The sequence below is a fragment of the Lolium rigidum genome, chromosome 1 (genome assembly GCF_022539505.1).
Source record: "Lolium rigidum isolate FL_2022 chromosome 1, APGP_CSIRO_Lrig_0.1, whole genome shotgun sequence".
In the NCBI taxonomy this organism is placed as follows: Eukaryota; Viridiplantae; Streptophyta; class Magnoliopsida; order Poales; family Poaceae; genus Lolium; species Lolium rigidum.
The window spans coordinates 151,154,618-151,172,448 of NC_061508.1; the positions used below are offsets into that span (position 1 = coordinate 151,154,618).

The 17,831-nt window shown below is 44.7% G+C and overlaps 1 protein-coding gene across 3 annotated transcripts; it reads left to right on the forward strand.

Annotated features, from left to right (window-relative positions):
* The first annotated feature begins 13,299 nt into the window (after positions 1–13,299).
* On the forward strand, positions 13,300–17,450 carry LOC124682580. Of its 3 annotated transcripts, none has more exons than XM_047217236.1 (8): positions 13,300–13,470; positions 14,247–14,364; positions 14,665–14,846; positions 14,935–15,047; positions 15,147–15,211; positions 15,683–15,741; positions 16,426–16,509; positions 17,178–17,450. In XM_047217236.1, exons 1-8 carry the CDS (start codon positions 13,315–13,317, stop codon positions 17,433–17,435), a joined length of 1,035 nt encoding a protein of 344 aa, XP_047073192.1. In that variant the 5' UTR covers positions 13,300–13,314; the 3' UTR covers positions 17,436–17,450. The 3 variants fall into 3 exon arrangements, with proteins under 3 accessions (XP_047073192.1, XP_047073191.1, XP_047073193.1); XM_047217235.1 differs by having other exon boundaries at positions 14,935–15,042; positions 15,636–15,741; XM_047217237.1 differs by lacking the exons at positions 16,426–16,509; positions 17,178–17,450 and having other exon boundaries at positions 14,935–15,042; positions 15,683–15,732.
* The last annotated feature ends 381 nt before the right edge of the window (positions 17,451–17,831 follow it).

Sequence of the window (17,831 nt, forward strand, 5' to 3'; positions counted from 1 at the left end):
AACCAACATAACTCCCACCTTCCAGGGCCGCCGCCCCGGCATCCCAGCTCAGAGCACCGACGAACGAGAGAGGAGACGTGTAACACCCCTCTTTTAGCTAAACCTAATTAGGGTTGATTGTGCATCATTTCATGAGCATCATGGATTCCTAAGAAAAATGCATCAGGAAATAATATTTGAAAACCCTAATGTTGGTTTGACTCTCCCTCTAATTCAAATGCTCCAAAGTGTTTCCAAAAGTTTGAAACAAAATAAAGAGAAACAAATTTTGGAAAAAAAAGAGAGAAACCCTCTTTCTCTCTCTCCTGGGCGCAGCCCATCTCTCACTTCCCCCTGGCTTGGCCCAAGTGGCCCAACAGCAGCAACTAACTCAGCCCAGGAAAATCCCGGGGGGGGGGGTGGTATTGGCAAAAATGCCATCTTCTTCCTCCCCCGATGCTGCTCGCTGGCAGCATCGCCGGCCGCTCGATCTCCGGCTGCGTTGCGATGCGCGCCGCCGCCCCCGGCGGCCTATAAAGCCCCTCCGCCGCCGAAGATGAACCCTAGGCTGCCCCCTTTTTCTTCTCCCTCCTCCGTTCTCCCTCACGCGCGAGCGACCGAAGTCCGAGCTCGCAGACGTCGGCCACCCCCGTCGTTCCTCGCCTCCCCCTGCACCGGCGAGTGGCCCATGAGCTCCGCCTCGCCGCCACGACCCTCCTGGCCGAAGGAATCAGCCCAGGATGCCCCCAATCGACGGGGACACCCCGTTCCTCTTCGCGTCCGGCCGCCGGCAACCATGTCGTCGGCGTCGATTCCGGCCACCCCGAGGCTCGCCGTCGCCACCATCCGCTCCGTGGTGAGCCCCTCGTCGCCCCGGTGCCCTCACCCCTCTCTCTAGCCCTCTGGTCCGCTCCCGCCATGCACGCCTGCCCCGACCGCCGCGGTTGCTCGTCGCCGGCGTCACTCCGGTGACCGCCTGCTAGTGGCGCCGCCACCTCTCTGCTCAGCGCGAAGCCGCGCATCGAAAGCGCCCTTCTGCGCTGGCCAGCACGCCCCCAATCGCCGCCTCTGTGCGCCACCGGCGGCTCGCCGCCGTCGGTTGACCGGCGGTTGACTCAGGTGGGTCCCGCCCGCATTTTATTTTTATTTCTCTTTTTATTTGATATTTTCTGTAAATTGAAAAATCCATGACAGGTGGGTCCCGTTGTCAGGTATTTATTCATTTTCGTAAATGTTTAATAAAAGAATAAAACCCTGACAGTGGGTCCAGCTTGTCAGAGTTTTAGTATTTTCCAGAATTTCCCAAAAATGATTTAAAATGGTTAAAACTTATATAATTCATAAGTAATTCATTTTAAATCAGAAAAATATGTATAATATATCAAATTTTTCAGAAAAATGAGATCTACAATTTGGTTGCACAATCATGCATTGTTAAACAACTTGAACCCTAGTTGTTTTAGATAAACTAAAATCAACCCCTCTGAGGTCTCCGGAACTACTAACCCTAGTCCCGTCGAACCCCAGTTAATTTGATGATGTCTTAGGGTTATTTCAGTACCTAATTAACATGTCATATCATCATACTTGTATGCGCATTGCATTGATGCCATGTGTTGATTGTTCCTTTACCTTTCCGGTGTTTGCTTCTTCGCGATCGATAGAGCAAGTGCCCGAGATGATGAAGATCGACAATGACACAACTCAATACTTGTCCATCGACGAACAAGTCAAGCATAGGATCTCCGAAGATCCATATTGGTTTGCCAGGGACACAGGCAAGCCCTAGCCTGGTTCATATTATGATTTCGAAATGCTTTTACTTCTGATTCTTACATATTGCATTCGTTTCCAATATGTTTTATCGGCAGATATAGTTATCCTATGTGTGTTGCATTTACCATCCTTGTAGCCTAAATACTCTGATCCACTGCTCCCAGCAAGACTAGGTTTGAGCTCGTGTGCATCGCTAGAGCCGTTATATCGAATATGCTTAGCCATGCTTAGTTGACGAATTCCGATCCATCCGGTTGATGAATCGGAGGCTGCGAATGAACCTAGTTTGACAGGATGACGTGGTAAGATCAGTGATGATGTTAATAAACATGTTTAAAGGCTTGGATGGGCCGTCACATGGGGATGTGGTGATTGGACTCGTTCTCGCCGATACTAGGAACTGAGGTTCTCGCCTTCGGAACCAAGACTGAGCGTACAACCACATGGGGCCCATGGGAACCCCTTGGCCCGAACTTGCCTAGCTTACCCATGAGTCAATTAGTTTGCGAGTTCCATTTGGCATTCTGCATGGCGAAGGCGTGGAAAAGGTTTTCAAAGGTGCATCATACGGGCGTGGCCGGGGTGAAGGATGCTTGGAGGCATTGAAGCTGGATCCCTGCGCACAATGGCCGGGACCGCCTCGGAGAATGGCTACCTACGATGATGGAGCTCCCCAGTTAGATTGACTCATGGAATAGGCGAAGCAAGGGAAAGGTTTTGGTCGACCACCCTCTGCCGGCACACCAAGGAAGTGTGCTAATGTATTGGCGTTAAGAGTCGGTCGGCGCGTGTGGGTAAAGTTGTACACCCCTGCAGGGTAAATCTTTTCGAAAAGCCGTGTCCGCGGTTACGGACGACTTGGTGATGGATTCTGTGATCATAGACAACTTTAACCTAATCGTAAAACTTGAAATCAATGTGTGATAAGGATCCCTCCTCAGGGTATCGAGGGGGTGATCCTAGTGGATAGGTTCAGCATATGATGAAGATTCGGTGGATTCAATATGATGATCAGTAGAGCTAGAGATATCGCTCTCTTATCCCTTTTTAAATGATGCGAGTAGACGAGCTTCGCTTCCTCTTGTTTTACAAAGGAAAACCGGCTTTCTGCAAAATAAGCTCCACATAAAGCCTCGTATACCAGCTTTGCTAACGAGGTTGTACTAAGTCTTGCTTGAGTCCACGTACTCAGCTTTGCATGCTTTGTTTCAGACGAAGACTCTCCAACAAATGGTGATTTCTAGGTCGACATCGACGAGTAGCTTGGGATTCCCAGGTGGCAGCCTGGAATCTATGGGCTGGGACGTCGCCGTTATGCTCCTAGCCTCTTAGGCCTTTTGCTATCTTGCTATTTAGAATAGCATAACTTCGCTTCCGTTGATTGATGAAATGTCAGGTCAGTGACCTCTGCTTGTAATACTTTGGTTTTTCGCTCAGTTATGAGCTTGTATTACTCTTTGAGTCATAGAGTCACTGTCCTGTTACCGATTCTCACCCTGTAGGCCCTAGAGATCTAGGTTAGGCTTATGCCGGATGCATATACGGGTTTGTCTAGCCTACGACCCCGGGTCGTGACAGGTTTTGGTATCGGAGCGGGGCTATGCCGTAGGAAAGCCTTTTCTACTGGTCGATGTTGAGTCTAGTGCTTGTGAAAACTATTTGAAAGCTAAAAGTATTTGCGAAAATCTGATTAGGATTCTTTTTACTTCTTATCTGGTATCGCTCTAATTCACAGTCACCTTACCTTGTGTTGATTTGAAAAAGTTTTACCATCTCCTCTGGTCTTTCAAAACTTAGGTGCCTTAAGGGCAGATCGTTTCTTAACCAGTTGACCTAGGGTTGAGTTATCTAAACTCGTGTGTGTTCCTTGTTCTCTCTTTGTTTTGTTTCATTAGTGAGATCTCCTTCCATCATGATCTCTCTACTTTGTCGGTTCCACATATTTATGTTCTAGGCTTCGAGGTTTCTTTTCTCCTTGGATGCCTCCTTTCCTTTTTATTGGCTACTTCTGAAGCTATGGCTTCTTGAAAGTTACCTTGTGATTACTACCTCATAGTGTCCTATGTGTCACTCATATGGTAGTTACTCCTTTCTCTGTGTTTTAAACCTTGGACTTGAACCGAAGGTCCCGGATTGTGCTGGATTCTCTTAGTATGAATCTCAGTACATGATGCTGACCTTTAATCCAAGATCCATTCCATTGACCCCTGTTGTCCATGGTCAAACCATACATCAGGATGGCGAACTTCAATCCACCTAGCCCTCAAATCTTTGGTTGTAGTCATGATTGAATTGCGGCAACAAAAAAATCATTCCTACCATTAGCTATGGCAGAGGTTCTTTCATGGAACCAAATGGATCACCAACAAGAGTGCTCTTTGTGAGTCTCATATATCTATGTTCGTGGCTCGGCCGCACCTCCCTTCACTGCATGAGTTTCACAAGATTGTTATCTTGTGTATATGTATCTCAGAATTTCTAATTCTAATAATGTTCCTCCTCTTCAATTTCTTTCTGACCTTTGTCTGCTAGTTAGCAGCCAAGTGGTAATTGTGCATTGATGTGTTCCAGTGCATGCTACCCTTGTGATCCGTCAAGACATTCCACTTCGGCATGGCAGGAGAAACAAACTCCAGTACCTCGTCCATTTCTAGGACTTGGTCAAAGTGTTGTAATCCGCAGAATGTGAGGTTTATGCACTTTCTGTTCTGTTCTACCTTAGAGTATCACACTCTTTTATATCTATAGACCATGCTAAGTCTCATGGCCTTACTGATGAAGTGATGTTCTTACATATCTTTACTCGCCCTTCCTCCGAGCTGTCCGTGCTTGGGAATGTTGGGGTGTTTGTATTGATGTGGCCATCCGAGATTCTTAGCAAATCTCATTGCTTTGAAATCCAAGGACGTTTGTGTCATTCTTAGCGTGATTGTTTAACCAATCACTAAGCGAAGTTTGACTGTGCTCCCAAGTCTGTTGTTCATGTGCATCTTCTTCGATCAAAGAGTTAGGTTCACGCCGAAGCTCTCAAGACCACATCAGTTGCTTTGTAAAGCAAGCTTCCCTCTCGAACTTAGTGATATACCGGTGTTACGCGATGTTCTGGATGTCTTCTAGAAGTATCGCCATGTTGTCACATGACCGTGTTGTCAAGTTCGTGAGTAAGTTGGTCCTCAGAACCGCTACTTCTCCAAGAAATCGTACTGGATATCTTGAACTAGTTGGTTGAGCTTCAACAACAACTTGGAGAGTTGAAAGACAAGAGCTCTACCCGACTTGATTCTTCTTAAAAGGATGTCTAGTTTTGATCGTGTTGAAGGAGGAAGTATTTCCTTTATGGATATGCTATCTTCCCCAAAATCTTTGATTTGAGTTTGGGCTATCGTCAAATCAAACACAGTTCCAAGGACTATCTTGATGATGTTTATACTCATGGTATTTAGCCTGAGTACATCTTCATGTCCTTTGGTCAGACCAATACCTTTGCCTTGTTCATGTAACATATGAGAACATCTTACTGGAGTATCTTGATAAGTTTGTTGTTGAGCCCATCGATGATATTCTTATTTTGTCCATGTCTAAAGAAGTTTATATTGAACCGTTAGCACTAATGTTGGAAACTTTTAAGAACCATCTTTGTGTTATCCCGAAGTATGCGTTCTGGATGTTGGAAGTGACCTTCTCTGGTTCACGTGCATTTGCTGAAAGATGTTGTCGTGGATCCGAGTAGAGTTCCGATTATTTTTCCTCAGGAATCATCGCAAGTTGGTCATACATGTGTGGAATAATCTTGAGATGGTATGTTGTTACCTCCATGTTCTTGAAAATGTTCCTCTATGCACACTAAGCCACTGACTGGTTTATTCAAGAAAGAGAAGAAGCTTAATAGCTTCAATATCTTCTATGAGGTCCCCACCATGACTCAATTGTGTTACATTGCAAGTTCATGTGCACGCAATTGCCTTTGGCAGCCGCAACCACATGTGTTTTGCAATCTAGCTCAATCTTTTGGAGCTTGACATTGAGATCCATATCTTGAGAATCTAGTAGCTATACCTTTGTGGTAACTTTTGCAAATTTTCATTCGGACATGCTAAGTTTGAAATACCTTTACACCTAATCTAAGCTGAATCTCAAGCGGCAATGATGGTTAGTGTTTCTCAAGGAGTTTTTGACATAGGTCTCTTTGTAAATCCGGCAAGATTGATGTTGTGGTTAACACAATTAGTCGGAAGGCCTAATGCCATAATCTCTTGAAACAACAAGAATAACCACTCTCCATAAGGATCTTATGTAACTTATTATAGGAGTTGCCCTTATGATGCCTTTCAATTCCGAAGTCTGACCTTCACTTGATGACCTATTGAAGGCTATTCAGAAGCCTAATATTAGTGTCTAGAACATCAAGGAGAATATTAGAAGCAGCGTTGCTAAATGTCTCTCGGTCAATCACTCGAAACAATTTCTCCGGTGATAACAACTTCGGAAGGAGAAAAAAAATCACTCACCGATGATCCTTGCTACGTCGTTCGACAATGCCTTTCCCCTTCCTTTGGTTTTTACTTGAAGTTCTCTTTAATTCGCACGTTGTGTGAATTAGTCAGCCATATGTGACCCCAGTACTTTTGAGTAGGCTTTAACCGACTGGCACTCCTCTTGTCATATTCAAAATTCAAAGCCTCAGAGAAGTATCTTCTCTCAGGGTGTCGAATCTCTGATGTCTATTCGTTCAAGTAGCATGAAGAGATATCATAAACCTTGGTACTTCAGTATCCAGTGCTCCTCCCCTTCCTACTATTTGTACCTGAAGTTCCAATCAATTCACACGTTGTGTGAATTTGTCAGTCCTCTAGGCCCCAGCCTTTTGAGTAGACAGCAATCGTTTCATATATCCTTGCCTGAAGAGTGACTATGATTTTGAAATCCAAAGTTGCTCCCGTTGGATAATCATTCGTGCTTCTACGAGTCACCCTCTCTAAGAGTGCCTTGTTATGGTATCAAAGGCAGTTTAACTCCTCGCTACCTTGTCCCTTCGTAATCTTGTCAAGCGTGGAGGAATTGCCTATGAAAATTTGAAACTTCTCCAGTCTCCTCTGTTACCTTGATGTGTTTCATGTTTATCAGCTCAAGAGTTCTTTCAAAACACTCATTCTATGAGTTGACCATGAGATACTCGATCTTCGTGAAGATCCATGATTCCAGAGTTATTCCCTCTTTCCTTTAGAGTGAAGAAGCAAAATGGAGAGTTCTTCATGATGTTGTGGATCAACCTCTTCAAGAAGGAAGATTGACGTGGTATCGACATGATCGTTGAAGACCGGTGTAGTCCTTGTTACTTTCTCTATTCCTACCTTGGAATCTCGGGACGAGATTCTTTTAAGGGGGATAGATCTGTAACACCCCTCTTTTAGCTAAACCTAATTAGTGTTGATTGTGCATCATTTCATGAGCATCATGGATTCCTAAGAAAAATGCATCAGGAAATAATATTTGAAAACCCTAATGTTGGTTTGACTCTCCCTCTAATTCAAATGCTCCAAAGTGTTTCCAAAAGTTTGAAACAAAATAAAGAGAAACAAATTTTGGAAAAAAGAGAGAGAAACCCTCTTTCCCTCTCTCTCTCCTGGGCGCAGCCCATCTCTCACTTCCCCCTGGCTTGGCCCAAGTGGCCCAACAGCAGCAACTAACTCAGCCCAGGAAAATCCCAGGGGGGGTATTGGCAAAAATGCCATCTTCTTCCTCCCCCCGATACTGCTCGCTCGCAGCATCGCCGGCCGCTCGATCTCCGGCTGCGCTACGATGCGCGCCGCCGCCCCCGGCGGCCTATAAAGCCCCTCCGCCACCGCAGATGAACCCTAGGCCGCCCCCTTTTTCTTCTCCCTCCTCCGTTCTCCCTCACGCGCGAGCGACCGAAGTCTGAGCTCGCAGACGCCAGCCACCCCCGTCGTTCCTCGCCCCCCCTACACCGGCGAGTGGCCCATGAGCTCCGCCTCGCCGCCACGACCCTCCTGGCCGAAGGAATCGGCCCAGGATGCCCCCAATCGACGGGGACACCCCGTTCCTTGATGGCGTGCAAGACACACGTCCGTTGGGAACCCCAAGAGGAAGGTGTGATGCGTACAGCAGCAAGTTTTCCCTCAGTAAGAAACCAAGGTTATCGAACCAGTAGGAGTCAAGGAACACGTGAAGGTTGTTGGTGGCGGAGTGTAGTGCGGCGCAACACCGAGGATTCCGGCGCCAACGTGGAACCTGCACAACACAATCAAAGTACTTTGCCCCAACGTAACGATGAGGTTGTCAATCTCACCGGCTTGCTGTAAACAAAGGATTAAATGTATAGTGTGGAAGATGATGTTTGTTTGCGAAAAACGAGTAAAGAACGAGTTTGCGGTAGATTGTATTTCGGATGTAAAGAATGGACCGGGGTCCACAGTTCACTAGTGGTGTCTCTCCCATAAGATAAATGGCATGTTGGGTGAACAAATTACGAGTTGGGCAATTGACAAATAGAGAGGGCATAACAATGCACATACATACCACGATGACTACTATGAGATTTAATCGGGGCATTACGACAAAGTACATAGACCGCTATCCGACATGCATCTATGCCTAAAAAGTCCACCTTCAGATTATCATCCGAACCCCTTCCGGTATTAAGTTGCAAACAACGGACAATTGCATTAAGTATGGTGCGTAATGTAATCAACACAAATATCCTTAGACAAAGCATTGATGTTTTATCCCTAGTGGCAACGACACATCCACAACCTTAGAACTTTACATCACTTGTCCCGGATTCAATGGAGGCATGAACCCACTATCGAGCATAAATACTCCCTCTTGGAGTCACAAGTATCAACTTGGCCGCGAGCCTCTACTAGCAACGGAGAGCATGCAAGAACATAAACAACATATATGATAGATTGATAATCAACTTGACATAGTATTCCATATTCATCGGATCCCAACAAACACAACATGTAGCATTACAAATAGATGATCTTGATCATGATAGGCAGCTCACAAGATCTAACATGATAGCACAATGAGGAGAAGACAACCATCTAGCTACGCTATGAACCCATAGTCCGAGGGTGAACTACTCACACATCAATCCGGAGGCGATCATGGTGATGAAGAGTCCTCCGGGAGATGATTCCCCTCTCCGGCAGGGTGCCGGAGAGCGATCTCTGAATCCCCGAGATGGGATTGGCGGCGGTGGCGTCTCCGGAAGGTTTTCCGTATCGTGGCTCTCGGTGCGGGGTTTTCGCGACGAAGGCTTTAAGTAGGCGGAAGGGCGAGTCGGAGGGCTGACGAGGGGCCCACCCCATAGGGCGGCGCGGGCCCCCTCCGGCCGCGCGGCCCTATGGTGGCGGCGCCTCGTCGCCCCACTTCGTATCCCTCTCGGTCTTCTGGAAGCTTCGTGGAAAAATAAGACCCTGGGCGTTGATTTCGTCCAATTCCGAGAATATTTCCTTTGTAGGATTTACGGAAACCAAAAAGCGAGAAAACGACAAGCGGCTCTTCGGCATCTCGTCAATAGGTTAGTGCCGGAAAATGCATAATAATGACATAAAGTGTGTATAAAACATGTGAGTATCATCATAAAAGTAGCATGGAACATAAGAAATTATAGATACGTTTGAGACGTATCATTCCTCTTCGCGTCCGGCCGCCGGCAACCATGTCGTCGGCGTCGATTCTGGCCACCCCGAGGCTCGCCGTCGCCACCATCCGCTCCGTGGTGAGCCCCTCTTCGCCCCGGTGCCCTCACCCCTCTCTCTAGCCCTCTGGTCTGCTCCCGCCATGCACGCCTGCCCCGGCCGCCGCGGTTGCTCGTCGTCGGCGTCACTCCGGTGACCGCCTGCTAGCGGCGCCGCCACCTCTCTGCTCAGCGCGAAGCCGCGCATCGAACGCGCCCTTCTACGCTGGCCAGCACGCCCCCAATCGCCGCCTCTGTGCGCCACCGGCGGCTCCCCGCCGTCGGTTGACCGGTGGTTGACTTAGGTGGGTCCCGCCCGCATTTTATTTTTATTTCTCTTTTTATTTGATATTTTCTGTAAATTGAAAAATCCATGACAGGTGGGTCCCATTGTCAGGTATTTATTCATTTTCGTAAATGTTTAATAAAAGAATAAAACCCTGACAGTGGGTCTAGCATGTCAGAGTTTTAGTATTTTCCAGAATTTCCCAAAAATCATTTAAATGGTTAAAACTTATAAAATTCATAAGTAATTCATTTTAAATCAGAAAAATATGTATCATATATCAAAATTTTCAGAAAAATGAGATCTACAATTTGGTTGCACAATCATGCATTGTTAAACAACTAACCCTAGTTGTTTTAGATAAACTAAAATCAACCCCTCTGAGGTCTCCGGAACTACTAACCCTAGTCCCGTCGAACCCCAGTTAATTTGATGATGTCTTAGGGTTATTTCAGTACCTAATTAACATGTCATATCATCATACTTGTATGCGCATTGCATTGATGCCATGTGTTGATTGTTCCTTTACCTTTCCGGTGTTTGCTTCTTCGCGATCGATAGAGCAAGTGCCCGAGATGATGAAGATCGACAATGACGTAACTCAATACTTGTCCATCGACGAACAAGTCAAGCATAGGATCTCCGAAGATCGATATTGGTTTGTCAGGGACACAGGCAAGCCCTAGCCTGGTTCATATTATGATTTCGAAATGCTTTTACTTCTGATTCCTACATATTGCATTCGTTTCCAATATGTTTTATCGGCGGATATAGTTATCCTATGTGTGTTGCATTTACCATCCTTGTAGCCTAAATACTCTGATCCACTTGCTCCCGAGCAAGACTAGGTTTGAGCTCGTGTGCATCGCTAGAGCCGTTATATCGAATATGCTTAGCCATGCTTAGTTGACGAATTCCGATTCATCCGGTTGATGAATCGGAGCCGCGAATGAACCTAGTTTGACGGGATGACGTGGTAAGATCGATGATGATGTTAATAAACATGTTTAAAGGCTTGGATGGGCCGCCACATGGGGATGTGGTGATTTGACTCGTTCTCGCCGATACTAGGACCTGAGGTTCTCGCCTTCGGAACCAAGGCGAGCGTACATCCACATGGGGCCCATGGGAACCCCTTGGCCCGAACTTGCCTAGCTTACCCATGAGTCAATTAGTTTGCGAGTTCCATTTGGCATTCGCATGGCGAAGGCGTGGAAAAGGTTTTCAAAGGTGCATCATACAGGGCGTGGCCGGGGTGAAGGATGCTGGAGGCATTGAACTGGATCCCCTGCGCACAATGACCGGGACCGCCTCGGAGAATGGCTACCTACGATGACGGAAGGGAAAGGTTTTGGTCGACCACCCTCTGCCGGCACACCAAGGAAGTGTGCTAATGTACTGGCGTTAAGAGTCGGTCGGCGCGTGTGGGTAAAGTTGTACACCCCTGCAGGGTAAATCTTTCGAAAAGCCGTGTCCACGGTTACGGACGACTTGGTGATGGATTCTGTGATCATAGACAACTTTAACCTAATCGTAAAACTTGAAATCAATGTGTGATAAGGATCCCTCCTCAGGGTATCGAGGGGGTGATCCTAGTGGATAGGTTCAGCATATGATGAAGATTCGGTGGATTCAATATGATGATCAGTAGAGCTAGATATATCGCTCTCTTATCCCTTTTTAAAATGATCTGAGTAGACGAGCTTCTGCTCCCTCTTGTTTTACAAAGGAAAGCGGCTTTCGCAAAATAAGCTCCACATAAAGCCTCGTATACCAGCTTTGCTAACAGGTTGTACTAAGTCTTGCTGAGTCCCTGTACTCAGCTTTGCATGCTTTGTTTCAGACGAAGACTCTCCAACAAATGGTGGTTTCTAGGTCGACATCGACGAGTAACTTGGGATTCCCAGGTGGCAGCCTGGAATCTATGGGCTGGGACGTCGCCGTTATGCTCCTAGCCTCTTAGGCCTTTTGCTATCTTGCTATTTAGAATAGCATAACTTCGCTTCTGTTGATTGATGAAATGTTAGGTCAGTGACCTCTGCTTGTAATACTTTGGTTTTTCGCTCAGTTATGAGCTTGTATTACTCTTTGAGTCATAGAGTCACTGTTCTGTTACCGATTCTCACCCTGTAGGCCCTAGAGATCTAGGTTAGGCTTATGCCAGATGCATATCTGGGTTTGTATAGCCTACAACCCCCGGGGTCGCGACAAGACGGGAAACGCCGCCGCGCGAGAAACCGGAACTGCAAACCGACAGCCCCCGTGGCTGCCGGGCACGCCGAAACTGGAGATGGATTGGGTCAAAGCCCAGGGCCCCTGCCCTGGCTCGCAAGCGCGGCGGCCAGAGAGCACATCCAAAACCACATCGCCGCCGCACCAGGAGATCACCACCAGCCAGATTGGCAACCAGCAGCCCCCAAGGCTGAGGGTGCCCGCAGATCTGGGGCGGAGGTAGGTGGGCTCGAATGGGGCGTAGGCCCTTGCCTCAGCCCGACTCGAGGCGACCAGATCGAGATCTGGCCGCACTACCCAACACCTCGCCAGGGACCTCCGTGACGGGCCAGTGAATGTGCCCTGAAAGAAGAAGTAGGGGCCTGTATTTTGCTTCGATTATTAACTTTCCATAAGGGAGTCTTGGAAGATTAGAAAGCTCAGAAGTTAAAGACAAAAATATACAGATAAGTTTCTATTTAATTTTAAATTCCTATTAGAATACGCGAACTTCAAATTTCTTTAGGGGATATAAAATTTCTGACAAATATTAAACTAATACGGTGTTGATCTAAACTGAAATTAATACGATGCTATAAGAAAATATAACAAGCATGATATTTTTTGTGGCACGGAAAATGTTTGAGAAGTAACACTGAAGTACCTGGTAAAGAAAAAGACATGGGTGAATACATCAATGTACAAATTACAGCCCTGACTAAGCTAACATAGCCGGTAAGACCCAAAGGTTTTAAGAGCACAGATATACCCTGCAGACAAAATGAGAATAGCCAAGAAGTCAGGTACTGATTCTGGAAGAAAGCAAATATAAATTCAAACAACAAAGATGATGATATACAAGGAATTGTTCCATAGAGATGTATGTGTCTCTAACTTGAGATCTATTCAAAGACCGTAATTTTCTGTTCAAAATTGACAAAATTATAAACAAGTGTGTGATGTTCTTGCGGTGATTTAGAAGTAAAATTCTTCTCTTTCCAACTCCCATGTATGCATTCTAACTATAACAAGTACTCCCTCCACCCATAAAAAGATGTCTCAACCTTGTCAAATTGGGTTTAGATATATCTATATACTAAATTAGGTTTAAATATATCCAAATTTTGATAAAGGAGGGTGTAATATTTTGTTGGAGGTATTCGTTTTGTTTTGTCAAATTTTTTTCATTTTGACCCGAAGAGATAGCAAAGAGCCCGGGTACGTGGTCGGCTTCTCAGAGGCGTGGCGCCGGGGAGGACCACGTACGTCGCGGAAAGCCAGCCGCGCCAATTCCTGGCCGTTTACTCGCCGCGCCCGAATCCAAGTTCCAACCCACCCCCATTTAGCCTTTGCCATCATGCCGCTCTCGTTTCTTCTTCCTCCCCTTTCCACCGCTCCTCCACCGCGTGCTCGCCATGGCGCCCGCCTCCAGCCACCGCGGCCGTGCGCCAGGCGCAGGATCCTGCGCGTTAGGGCGTCGGGGGAGGCCACGCCGCCACCTTCCAGAACCCAGGTAAGCGACCCGACCCGAGCCCCTCCCCACAGTCGCGGTTCTACAGGTTTTCTGTTCCCGCCCTAGTAACCTCTGCTACGGCATTGCGCCCGTACGGTCTTACCGATATCCTGTGCTATGTGGCTGTTGAAACGTTGATCTTCTCCCTCAGCTTGAATGTCATGTTTCTTTTTTTATCTCGGTCCAGCTTAATTCTCTATCCGGTCCTATGAGTTCTTGCAGTTAACATGTTCTTTTTCGCGAAAACTCAAAAAGCATTGTGTTTTGATGCATTGTTAGAAAAAAGAAGTGCCTGAACCCTATCAGTCTGACCATTACCCTGTTGCATGTTCTGACCATTACCCTGCTGACCCCTACCAGTGCCTGCAACATAATGGTGTTCAGTTCACTACAGCTCCTGACCTTACCTTAGTTGAAACAAAGCATGCATGGCATTGCACATGTGGGAGCAACCTGCTATCATAAACCGTTCAAGAGCTCAACAAGGAAAACAGATAGGCTATGTATAAAAGTTATACAGAGTTTTGAACTAAAAACAAGAAGATGGAACTTATGTAAAGATTATGGGAACATGTTCCGGCACAAGATAAATTGCCAAAATAGGGTCTAGTAGATGCATGTGTGTGGTTCATATGATGAGGCAGTTTCTGGCAGCCTAACTTGACAGTGGCCCTTTCGATACAGTTACCTGCCCAGTTACTATGATTTCTGTTAGTTTTTCTTCCATCACCCCTGCGATTTAGTAGTAACATTCATTAACATTGCTAATCATGTAGATGATTATGGATAAGATTTCTGGTGGCGATGAAGTTGGCGGTGCTGGTGGGGCTTACTCATATGAGGCGTTGAAAAGACTGGATCGACTATGCTCTAGTATATGTGAATCGCAAGTAGGTAAGATTCATGTTGTTCAAGCATTATAAATAGCAGGGCAGTCTAGATGCTTTTCTGATCTTGGCTCCAGCTAAGATGTGAAAACTGAGTGAGATTTCTAGAGGACGGATATCCTTAGCATTGCTAGTCTTAAATGCTTACTTAGAATGCTGTACTATATATTTCCAGTTTCGTAAGAAATCAACAACTTCATGTGATGGTTGAGTCAAAAATAAATAGCAACTTGGTTACTTGAGACCTGCTGAGCTTATTCCGTTCTCTAGTGTTATGACCTTCTGACTGAACTATGTGTTCATGCAGACTCCAATGTCCCTGAAATTGTTACTCGCGTCCAAGGGCCATCGCTTGATTATGATCTTGGTTCTGACTCAAAGATCTTTGATGTACTAGTGTGTGGAGGCACATTAGGTATTTTCATAGCTACTGCTCTCAGTTATAAAGGCCTTCGGGTTGGAATTATCGAAAGAAACATAATCAAAGGGGTAATTCAGCCCTATATTGCTATTCCTGAGTTAGCCCAATTGTGATGTACTGAATTAGATGAAATGTTTACCTATATCTTCTGAATAGAGGGAACAAGAGTGGAATATTTCGAGAAAGGAGCTTATGGAAATTGTGGAAGTTGGCATCCTTTCAGAAGGGGAAGTTGAACAGATAATCACAAGTGATTTCAATCCCGTAAGGTCTTTCAGATAAGTTGACATATGCACACGGAAGTTTATATGGTACTTGGCCAATCTTTTCTGGCTAAATAACAGAATGTTTATCTTTTGACTTCGCAGAATAGATGTGCATTTGAGAATAAGGGCGAAATTTGGATGGAGAACATTCTTCACCTTGGAATATCGTACGTTGTTACCTAATTAGCTTTGGTTATTATTTGTCGTGGCAGTTTTGACATATGCAAATAAGGGGACATTCATATGATGGAATAGACAATTACCCTGCTCTGATAATCTATGATCTGGGTAGTACTGTACAAGCTAAATACAATGTACTTATTGTCTAAATTGGAATTGGTAGCGAGGATGCAAAGGACTAATAACCTATGCTAGTTCCATGCCGTTAGATCTTCAACTATTTGTTCCAGTGCTTGTTCCTCATATTTCTCATTAAGCCTATAGTATGTTCGAAGTATTCATGCAGTGATGTTATACAAAGATGACATTTGCTCAAACGAAAAATAAGCGCATATACATAAAACCCAGTAAGCTCTTCATAGAAGCACACAATAATGCCAGCTCATATATGATCCCATTCTACCTTTCCAGGCCTGCTAAACTTATTGAGATCATGAAAGAGCGCTTCATTTCTTCAGGAGGAGCAATTTTTGAGGGAAAAAGTTTGTCAAGCATTTCGGTTCATGACGATCTTGCAGTAAGCACAACCTGTTTGTCTCCTTGGCTGTAATAACAATTAACTTAGTTCATTTTTTTAACTAAAGAGGGTTAAGGGTACCCTAATGGTAACCCACTTGCATCTCTAAACTGTACAAAGTACTCAATGGAATCAACGATATGTAAACGATGTTGTATTCTTTTCTCCAGCAACAATCTGCATAAGATAGACTTGGCCTGTTATATCTTTATCAGATCTAGGGTTTTACTATCGGGGGTGCCACACATCACACGACATTATAAACATCATAAATCCAACACATAATTTCAAAAAAAATCAAGATTACAATATATATAGTTTAATTTGATCTCAACATCATAAATTCCAACAATCATGTTCAAAATAGGCCTTGGGCAGTTAGACAGCTACACTAAGGTATAAATATTAAATGTTATACTCCCTCTGTCCCAAAAAAAAGATGTCGCAGATTTGTCTAAATTTGGATGTATCTGTACACTAAATCGTGTCTAGAAACATCCAAATTTTGACAAATCTGCGACATCCTTTTTGGGACGGAGGGAGTAATTCAGATCTAGTTGTCCATTTTGAGGGCTATTAATATGAACGCATTTGTGAAAAAGCCATTCCGGTTATTATTTAGGTGACATTATTAGTGTATATGTCAAAGGAGGGAGGTGTTAATATGCCTCTTGTGTTCCGTAGGTACTAAAATTGAGCGATGGTGATTGTTTGCCTTGTCGACTTGTTGTTGATGCTATGGGTAATTTTTCCCCAATTGTGCGACAGGTACTCTTATATCTTCAATGTATGCATCTACACGTTTTTTAATGAAAGTTGGTACATGGTCTGACAAAATAGAACCATATATTCGACATGTATACCCAACCTTATGTTTAAGTCAAGTGGCAGAATAAATTTGCATTTCCCATATATTCAACATGTATACCCAACCTTATGTTTAAGTCAAGTGGCAGAATAATGTTGGAACCATTAGGACTTGCTTGCTCACACTCCTAATTCTGAGGTGCCAACAACTAACACATTATATTTTCAGGCTAGGGCTATATTTTCATGAAACCGCTGAAGCTTTGCATTCTGTTCCATTTTATTTTTTAGATCTGCAGCCGTTACATTGATAGACAGTATCATGTACAAGCCTAAGACTAAGTCATTACAAGTTTACAACTAAATACCCACGGCAAGGAACACCTTGATGGTTGTTAGGCGCTCATTACAACACACCACACAACAAACACTGGCCTAGAGGCCACCCAGACAATGCTTGTAGAACTGTTGCTTCCAAGTTTTAGTACATCTAAATTATGAAATAGGTGAAAATTGCTTATCTATTACTTGTCTTCATTTGTACTCAGATCCATCTTACTGTTATAGTTACATCCTAACTCTACATTATCAGTTAGTTACAAGTTTCAACTCTTCTGTCCTTGTGCAAGATCCGCTCCGGTAGAAAACCAGATGGACTATGTCTTGTTGTTGGTGCTTGTGCTCGTGGGTTTGAAAAAAATACAACAAGTGATGTTATTTTCAGTAGCTCATCAGTAAAGAAAGCTGGAAATTTTGGAGTACAGCTCTTTTGGGAGGTAACTACTGTTTCTTTCAGTACTTCTGACACAAATTTGATGCTGAGAAATGGAACTAAGATATCTAAATTACAAAAGCATTTCTGCGCATACCACAACACATTTTGTTAAAACAAAGCACCTCCAGTTTAACCAGCCTCTGCTTTAAAAGCATGTCTAAACCATCTTGTTGCAATGTTAGTGTTGAATATAAAAATAGTGTCTAGCCTCTTTCCATTAGATCGGTCTTTTGGAAAACTTGGCTAGTGCATCAATTCTATATGGTAGCAGAGCTAAGAGATCTTAAGTTCAAGACCCTGCTCGCGCAGTATTAAAAACAAAAACAAAAATTCTGCGGCCTGTGCACCGAACCCATGCTAAGGACTAAAATAGCAAGTGCATCAATTCTATATGGTATCAGACCCAAGAGGTTTTAAGTTCAAGACCCTGCTCTTGAAAAACTTGGCTAGTGCATCAATTCTATAGTTAGTTTTCCCTCCACCTGAACTGCCAACAATCATCGAAATT